The sequence below is a fragment of the Hydra vulgaris genome, chromosome 12 (genome assembly GCF_038396675.1).
Source record: "Hydra vulgaris chromosome 12, alternate assembly HydraT2T_AEP".
Lineage (NCBI taxonomy): Eukaryota > Metazoa > Cnidaria > Hydrozoa > Anthoathecata > Hydridae > Hydra > Hydra vulgaris.
The window spans coordinates 36927432-36937522 of NC_088931.1; the positions used below are offsets into that span (position 1 = coordinate 36927432).

The following is a 10091-nucleotide window of genomic DNA, read 5'->3' on the forward strand; positions in this document are numbered from 1 at the left end:
CGGCTCTAGCCGGCGCCGAACCTCGAATCTCTTGGTTCTGAGGCTCAACTAGCGACAATCGGCTCAATTAGCAACATCGGTAAGAAAGGAGGTGTGAACTTTTTAGTTAAATGCTCTTCCGCGATGCTTTGTGATAAGAAAGTAAGGACTTCTAATAGCACCTTAATAACCATACAATTAAAAAATTAAAAAAAAAAACTGGCGAAAAACAATTCAGTTATTTAGAAAACATTTTTTTATTTACGCTAAATTGTTTAAATAGTATTTTTAATCAAATGTATCGTGATGATACAAAACAATGTAATCAGCTTGAAATATTTTATGATATATTTTGAAAAAAAGTATTTCTTCTTAGTTTTATTACTTTAATGATGATGTTTTGTAATTTTAGCTAGAAATGCTTATAACTATATCTATAAAATAGTAAGTTTTTGATGTTTTGAAATAAAGTTATTTCGCAGAATAAAACAATGACTAGCTTATTTATATTTTTTAAATTGTCGGTAACAAGCATAGCGACGTGACTATTTCGGTGTTTACAGCTTGATGAACATTCACCCGTCTCATACCTTCGTAAGAAAACGTACGCATTAATGACAGTTTAACGGGAACATAGTTAAAAATTGAATTTTCTAAAACATTTAATCACAGACCTTGACAAGGTTTTCATAGGGTCTGCTAACCACATGATCTTTTAAAACGAATTTTCAGCTACACCACTAGTTAAAAATGAATTAAGGTTTTCAGTTATCCGTTTTTTATTAACAGTTGCAAATCCAACTGTTTAAATATAAGCGTTTATTTTTATTGTTTCTATCCTCAGTATTATTATTATTCCGTTTTTTCAAAGCATTTTAAGTAACTTACGTTATACATATGCGATATAAATATCCATCGTGAACACTTTTTTAAAATAAAAAAACTATTTTAAAGCGAAACTATAAAGAAACAACAAGGAGTTGAAACTATAATGTAACGTTTAATCTCGGTTTCCGTTTAAAATAGTTTGAGTCGGTTTCCAAACGTCTGCAAGGCATTTTGATTACAAAAAAACTGCTGGATCACTATAGTTACTTTTATTTAATGAGTTATTGATATTTTTAGCCTATCAGCACCAATAATGCAGAGTCTAAAATTTCCATTTTACACTAAAGTTATGTGCGTTCTCAGGTTTCATGGAAAGTTTAGGCCATTCAAATGCTTAAGAAATTCATTTCCTTACCTTTTCAGGTGTCTTAATGGAATACAGCTGATAACAAGTGAAGGCAAAGATTTACGAAAAAGCAAGAATGCTCACTTTATCATCCAGTTTCTCAACTCAAGTGCATTTTTTTGTTACTTCGGTTAACAACTATATCTCCGTAATAATTTAGAACCACTAAATTCTCCATACATTTAACCAAGCCATCAATAAAATCATCGTCAACTTTATTACATTGTCTTAAATCTAAAAATACGAGTTTTTTCAAAGAGCTCGCAATTTTAGAGAAATGAGATCCACAAATTTCATGCATGCCTTGTAGGTGAAGCTTTTTCAGATGACGGCAATTGTTTATTATAAATGACAACCCGTCATCAGATACATCCCAACACCAAGAAAGATCCAACTCTATTATGTTAAAAAATCTAAAAAAATTCGACAGATTTCATTAAAATGTTTAATTGTACTGTTAAGATGTCAGGTTTTCAGGAAAATATAAATAACAAATATAAAAAATAGAGATTACCTCTTCCCAATGTACATAAGGCATTCATCTGTTATTGAAACACACTCTCCAAAGTTCAAATACCTAAATTTTGAAGCTTGTTCTTCTGACATACTTTTCAAAAAATACACTAAAGATTCTTTAGTAAAGTTGATCCCTTTACGTAACTTTAAGTGTTTTAGTTTAGAAAACTGAGATGTAAATAATAGTGTCTCTGATGTCATCAGGGTACAAAATGAAAAATTCAGGACTCTAAATGTGTAATAACATATAAATAATATATATTCGATATATATATCAATATCCAATATTTGATATATAATAGTTAAATATAAGTTAAAAGCTATTTTATATTAAATATATGGAATTATAATATTCCATTTGGAATTTTATTATGGGATTTATAATAGTCCATAAGGAATTTTTTTTATATTATATTACAAACAACATTAAAATAGTGCATTAAAGCAACCTAAATTATTGTAAAATTGAAGCCTATTAGCCATTAACAAGTTATTTTAGGATTCAACAAATAACATTGCAATGAACTTTATTAAAATCAAACTTCAAAGCACATTGCATATTCAGTTATTTCACCTACCGTTTTCCTACCTCTATTGAAAAAAAAAAGAGAATTTTTTAAGGGTTTATTGTTCCAAGGTTCTAATCATCTTAATTTTTTGCGATGGTTGAAACGACTGGAATGACAGGAAGGTTGTGGTTAACAGATTTAGGAATTAAATTAGATGAAAGGTTTTTTCCAAATAGTTCTGCCTTATTCTTGAAGGAGTTAACAAAATCAAACCCATGTATTAGAGATAAAATGTTAGACTGACCTTTGTTAATGACACTGTTAAAGATTTTGCAAAATCTTCTCAAGAACCTAACTTCTGAGATAAAATACAAGATTTAGTAAACCTATAATGTCGGAATTCGGCATTGATTGCTTGCAAGAATAAGAGGACATTTGTTCATATACTCTCACGTACCTAATACAAGGGGGAGGAGGGATAGATTTTTTGGAAAAAAGTGGTGTTGGGAATTTTAGTCCAGATCTAATAAACAGGGAAGGGAGGGGGGATCTAAATAAAAGGGTGGGTCAGAATTTTATACAGAACACGAAAACAATTTACATCTAATATGACTTGCGATAAAATGCGCATTTTAAAACAGCTGTTTTAACATAATTTCAATAGGACTTAATATGCTTATATAATTTCATATTATAGTGAGAAATAAACCACAACCTAATTTTTAACAAATCGAGATCTACGAGATTTTTTAAAGGTTGATGTTGTTTTTTGTCAGTAACTAGTAAAAATTAATAAACAGGTGGTCTTAATAAGTTGGGTGAATAAGCAGAGAAAATTTTCAAAAATTATAAAAACGTCCCTCCTGTGTCTTTAGCACCTAAGAGTATATGATTAGAAATAGAATAGAAATAGGTACAGAGAGACTTGAAACTAAACAATAAAAGCTTCCATATCTGCCTGGATCCAGAAGATTATATAGGAGGTGCAATTATCGCAAAGAGACTAAAGTCATTAGCTTAAGAACTAGCGCAAAGAAAATCACAAAAAGAATTCCAGTCAGCTTTATAGTTGTAGTAAGTAGTATGGTGATAGGATGAGCCTGAAGAAGAAGTAAAAAATAAAAGATTTAGAGAATTCATAGCATAGACCAACCACCTAAAGGGAAACAAGGATAAATAAACAAAATCTAGGGTCATAGGAAAGACATAAATTATGGAGTGAAGGTAAGTCATTAGGGTTTTCTAGAAAATGAGTCGCAAAGTTAACTACCTAACTATCTAATTTGAGCACAAACAGGGACACCATTCATGCACAACATGGCACCGTTAATACTTTATTATTTTACAGCTGCTGATGGAATCAGCATCTCTGAGAGGTAATACTAGCCTTTGTCAAGAAAAGCAAATCTCTGTTAACAAATGCAAAGAAAAATCTGTTACAAAAGAAAATCTTTGTTAAACAAATCTGGTGTTAACCACCCTAGAGATTAACACCATCCTAGAAGTGCAAACAGAATACAAGCATACATATAGTAACTTATGGGTAAGCTAACATAGCAGCTAAGACATTTTGAACTATATATATATATATATATATATATATATATATATATATATATATATATATATATATATATATATATATATATATATATATATATATATATATATATATATATATATATATATACACATATAGAGAGATAAATATATATACATATAGAGAGATATGTATATATATATATATATATATATATATATATATATATATATATATATATATATATATATATATATATATATATATATATATATATAGATGTTGACTTTTACGAATTGATAAATAAATAAAAAGCAAAAAGCGAAGATACTCAGTCTTGGCAGATGGAACAAGACATTATTTTTTAACGACAAAAACAAAATTTATATACACACGTCAAAAATATTACTTATAATCGAACCGTTGAAAAAAGTATAATCTTTCATTAAAGTATATAACTTATATATAGATGCTAAAAAGAGACAAAACGTACATATAATAATATATAACTTTTATAAATTTATAATATATAAATTTATAATATATAAATTTATAAAAGTTTTGTAAAATGTGCCCAAAATAAAAACTTTATATCATAAGTTTTTGTGTTATTTTAAAGACAAAAAAATTATAAGTATTGTGTTTCACACAATACTTATAATTGAACCCTACTTTGAAGACAATGCTTTCAATAAATGTCAATTATTGGTTAACATTTATCAACTTAATTAGTCACATGTCAGAGCATCACTTTTTTACGGAAGGTATTATCATAAAATTGTCAATCACTTTCTAATAAAACCTTAGAAAAATATCTATATTGTATCGAAGCTAAAGATAATCTTAGCAGGGAGACAAAATATACCATTCAAGGAACATCAAAGAAAATCACGAAAGGAATCCCACTCAAGTAAGTAGTGCAATAATAATACAGTAATAAACTAGTGGTAGAACGCTCAACTCGCAATGATGAGGTTCGGGGTTCAGATCCAACCTAGGTCTCTGAAAGTATCGTGCTTAACTTGTATCTCCATACGGTGGTAATATGTAAACATAGCTAATTGCTTAAGGTAACATGTTAGTGCATGTTACCTTAAACAATTAGCTATGCAGATGACTCTTACTAATCGACCCAAAGTTGTATCAAATGGTTTCTTTTAAGGCCTTGAAAATGCACAATAAAAGCATTAACAGAGACACCATCCATGCATTGTTAATACTCTGATGTTTTACAGCTGTTGATGAAATCAACCTCACTAAGAACTAATAAAGAGTTTTGAAAAACCTTACAAACTGTTAGCCTTAGAACCATTAAACTAAGTTTTAAAGCTGTAACCTTATTAGGAAATAACAAAAAATATTGCATAGCCACTAGCAAGGAAGCACAAAAAATGACCTACGATTTGAGACAAGAAAATTCAGCATTCTTCATCCTAGTCAGGAAACAACATAACACAGACTTACATCTACACTACTGTATTAGATAACCAAGTGGTGTGGTCACTAAAAATAGTCTGCTTACCACTAAAGAAATTTTGTTTACACCTCTAATACTATGGTTGTAGAGGCAACCTATCATAATCTAACTAGAAGAAACTTTAACACGACAATGCAAAATTTGAAAATTGCAACAAATCAGACTGTTTGATAAAGTATAAAAAGAAAAAAAGAAAACACTGAATAACAAACTTTCTTTGTGTCATTAAACCTGGCATAAGTCTTGTAATATATCACTGTGTCTTATAAAATAATAACTGACCTTGTTAAATAAATTTTAAAAATAATTTAAAGAATGTTTTATTAACATTTTTCCTGCTAAAACTTATTTATCTTTATTGAATAATATGGTTTTGTTAAAAACCATTAGTAAATTTGCAGTTCTATTCTACAAGAAAAATTTAATTAATATACATCTTTATAATATATAAATAAGTAAAACATATTTCACCTCAATTGACTACATTTCGATAACAAGCATAAAGTATAGTCTGTTAAATTTTCTCCATCCAAAAAAATTTCTTCAAGTGAATGAAAATGCTTTTGCACTAGAACTTCAATAAAACTTTCTGTAATCCACTGAACACCATCAAGATTAATAAAAAGCAAACTTGAAAAATTTCTAGCAATAAAAATGGCTCCATCATCACTTATCCTGTTACAATAAGCTAAATTAAAGTGTTTAAGAGGTAACCCTATCAAATGATAAAGTGAATGATCTGAAACTTCATGGCAACCTTCGATACTTATAGAGTTTAATTCTTTTAAATATGTCCCAACTAAACTAAAGATATCAGCATTAATTTGTGAGCAAAACACTAATGATAGATTATTTATATTGGAACAGTTTTGAAAAATTATTTTAAAATCATTATATGAAAGATCGCATCTTTTGTCAAGCTCAAGTGTTGTTACATGACGGCACCATGAAACAAGTACTTTACATAATAAAGAACTGCTTACGTCTTCATAATCCACAGAATGTATGGAATCCCAAAAAGAAGAATCCCTTGTTAAGCTAAACCATAATGAACACACAGGAGCCACAAATAAACAAAGTTCTCTTTGAGAAAAAAACGAAAAAATTCTAAGTAGTAACTCATGTGGAAGTGAATTTATATGTAAATCACAAAACAAAACATGTGTATTAAAAGTATGATCATCTTTAACATAGACTTTTTCAAATTTAGTTTCCAAATTACTATGATCAATATTTTTTTGTGTAATATAATCGTAATTTATAAATTCTTCATTAACAAAATACATCCAAGACTCAGATTCTTTTAAAAAAATACGACTTTGCTCTATTTCATCTTTGAAACAACAATTTGATTCATCTATATTTTTACACAAAACATTTCTGGGATGATTAAAGGACTCGTTCAATTCCATAGAAGATTCAAATAACAAGTTATCATGCAATTTTAGTGCTTCTAAATCATCTTTAATTGTTATTAAGTTATCTTTTTTTTCAAATTCATAATTTGTAGAAGACATAACTTCATTTGTTTTTGATTTTGCAACATCTATATAATCTTTATTAACAAAACTATCAGTTTCTTCTAAATCTTCTGTCATTTCATTATTTTTTACACAAAAGTATTAAAGATAATGTCATGAAAAAAATTGTAATTTAATTAACTATTTTCTAAATTATTTATACTTAGTTGATAAAAACAAAGGTTGTCTACAAAGGGGAAGGTAGGCGCAAGGATCGAGGCGCCGATTTTTATCGAAAAGTGTTTGTGGGAGGTGGGGGGATTCCATATTGAAATTTAATGTAACAGTCCACCTTTTTTTTTTCCTGAACTTATTTTAAAGATGATTTCCATGTTAAACAAAAAAGAAAAACGAAAATAAAAATATATTAGCATATTAAGTCTTTAATTTCAGTCTTTTCATTTCTTGAGCTTTCATTAAGTCTTTTCATTTCTTAAACTTTTGCTAAACGACGTTTTGAAGTCCGTTAAGAAAATTTGTTCGCTAAATGGTAAAATTTAAGCATTTTAATGTTCCAAATCGTTTGTAATAAAATGTTATCTTCAGATTCACAAAATATTAAAAATCTAAACTTTACTTTTTGAAACAGAGATAAAAAAAATTGTGTAGAAATGAAATCTTCGTGTCAGATAGTCAGACATACAAATATTTCGACCTACTAAGTTGTACTACAAAAAGAACATCTGCTAAAAAGTGGAACTAATTTTCAGATAACTTACTTTTTACGTCTTTTTTATTTTCAACCGATTTATGACGTTTTTGTTTTCGACCGATTTATTTTTCAACCTTTTTTCATTTTCAACCGATTTGAAATGAATTTTCAACCGATTATCTGTTCAGTGTTTTTAACGTTGTTTTTTTTAAACTACAATTTTTCTTTTTATTAAAATTAACAATTGATAAGTTTTCCAAGCACTCATCAACCTAATACCTCCATATTCTGAAGACAGCGCTTTAACCACTGCGCCAAGGCTGATCAAATTTGGCTCGTATTCAAATCAACAACAAAATATACAAAATGCATATCGGGAAGACGCAGTTTTAAATTTAAAATACAGTAGGTTGAATATTCAGTAGATTGATAATTCGGTATGTCAAAAATACCGTAGGTCAACGATTTAGAAGGTTGGAAAATTAGTAGTACATTTTTTAATTAGGTGTAAATATAGAGATCAAAAGTTGTCGATTGAAAATCAAATTCCGTAAATCTATGATTTACGGAATTTTAAAAGTAGGTTGAGTTATAGGCCTGTCACGGAGAAAACTGTCCGCGGAGTAAGTTATCCGGTCGGACATTTTACTCCGGAGTAGAACGTCCTAGTTTGTCCTATCCGTCCGTCTAGGACAATTTACTTCGGAGCTAACTGTCATACGTTAGAGTAAACTGTCCTACTTTTTGCGGATTATTTACTTCGGACCACTCAAACAATGTGTTTTAGCGTTTGTTTAAACGATGCACAGAGGAGTATTTCAAAGTAATAGTCGATCAAAAATCGATTACAAAAGTTTTTTAAAAGTATACTATTAACTATATATCATAAAAGATTTATAAAGGCTACATCACTAAACAACAATTTTAGTGTTGCCCACTCCCCCTTCCAGGTATAAAAAAAGTTTAAACTCAGACTTCGCGTGAGCTCATTGTATTTATTTTTTACGCTTCCTGTCAAACACAACTTTTAAAAGTATTATTTAAGCTTGTATGCTGTAAAACCTTTATTAAATCACGATGAACGTTGAAGAAGAAGGTATGTACATACAAAATAAATGTATAGTTTCTTCATTTTACTTAACAAAGTGAGATTTTTTTAAATATATATTCGAGACTAAAATTGTTAGATTTTTTTTTTTTGTAAAAACTATATTCAAAATTGTTTTCGTATATGAATTAAGCCGAATTTAGCAAAGATTTTTTATGTAACTTAAACATTAGTTATTCTAGTTAGCATTTTTGAAATAAAATGTTCCACATAAATCTTCCATTTTTTAAAATTTAATTTTGATTAAATAATGCGACAAAAACGTTGTCTTTTGAATAAAAACTTATTTCATTTTTTTTTTTCAGAATCCCAACCAATGGTGAAAGAGATGACTAGAAAAGAACTCTACGATGTTATGAAACAATGCCCAAAGAAAAAAATTGATGACAAATTTGTGTTTTTAGAAGATCATCTCAAAATTATTACAAAATGTACTGAAAATGAACAAAGTTCACTAAAAAACGCCTTAAAGACTTTCAAGTTTCATTTTAAACAAAAATGGATAGATGCTAACTACATAGAAGAACGTTTTTTGAAGCACAATGAACTATGGCTCAATACTATCATAAGTTTACCTACCTGTATAATAAAAAGGCCTGGTCGACCATCAAAAGATTTTGAGTTGTTGAGTTCGCCAAGCAAGAGACGTAGAACAAAAGCTTTGAGAGACCAGCGTGATGAAGGACATTGTGACGCGTCTAGAATAATGAAAGATATTAGCTGCTCACCGGAAAAGGCAAACAAATATAGAGAAAACTTCAATTCCATTCAGACGAATGTTATAAAAAAACACACACCATCGGAAGCATTATCAATTTTTGTGGAAGCTAATATGACAAGGAGACAATATGAAATAATTCATGCAGCTAATAAAAATATTTATCCATGCTATTCGCTTTTGAAAGAATCAAAAAAACAATATTATCCTCCACAAGAGTCAATGACAGTTTCAGAAACATGTTGTGAAATTAAACTACAAGATATTCTAGACCACACAGCTAGACGCTTGTGTGAATATTTAGATGAAGTTTTGGAAACCTTAAACGAAGAAGAAAGAAGCAATTTAGAAATGTTATCAAAATGGGGTTGTGATGGCTCACAGCAGCAAGCATTTAAACAAAAACTCCAAAATAGTGCATATAGTGACTCTAACATTTTTCAAAGTTCATTTGTGCCTCTACGGCTTATATGTCATATTGGTAGCCAGAAGGTTATTTGGCAAAACCCTGTGCCCTCTTCTACAAGATATTGTCGCTCAATTCGAATTCGTTTTATCCATGAAACTAAAGACATAACAAATGAAGAAATCTGCTATGTAGAAGATCAAATAAAAAACTTAAAAAAAAACTGAAATATCGAAGTTTTTAGGTGGTATTATACATATAAAGCATACCTTGGCATTTACAATGGTTGATGCAAAAGTATGCAATGCTGCAACCAACACGACATCTACTATGAGGTGCTATATATGTGGACTAACATCAAAAGACTTTAATAATTTAACCATAAAAAAATAGATAATCCAGATGCCCTTAAATTTGGTTTATCGATATTGC

At 29.0% G+C, this 10091-nt stretch overlaps 1 protein-coding gene across 1 annotated transcript; it reads right to left on the reverse strand.

The window, feature by feature from the left end:
* Positions 1 to 220: 220 nt before the first annotated feature.
* On the reverse strand, positions 221 to 7530 carry LOC100211143 (F-box/LRR-repeat protein 2). The gene is made up of 3 exons (XM_065813127.1): positions 5727 to 7530; positions 1728 to 1958; positions 221 to 1626 (listed from the first exon to the last, which is right to left on the reverse strand). Exons 1-3 carry the CDS (start codon positions 6851 to 6853, stop codon positions 1314 to 1316), a joined length of 1671 nt encoding a protein of 556 aa, XP_065669199.1. The 5' UTR covers positions 6854 to 7530; the 3' UTR covers positions 221 to 1313.
* Positions 7531 to 10091: the final 2561 nt, after the last annotated feature.

Bases quoted from the DNA above. Each gene is read 5' to 3' on its own strand.
- LOC100211143 (XM_065813127.1), bottom strand. From the start codon at position 6,853: ATGACAGAAGATTTAGAAGAAACTGATAGTTTTGTTAATAAAGATTAT. The intron at 1,959-5,726 runs GTGAAATATGTT...TTACACATTTAG, and splicing joins TCGAAATGTAGTCAATTGAG to AGTCCTGAATTTTTCATTTT. The intron at 1,627-1,727 runs GTAATCTCTATT...GAATTTTTTTAG, and splicing joins CTTATGTACATTGGGAAGAG to ATTTTTTAACATAATAGAGT.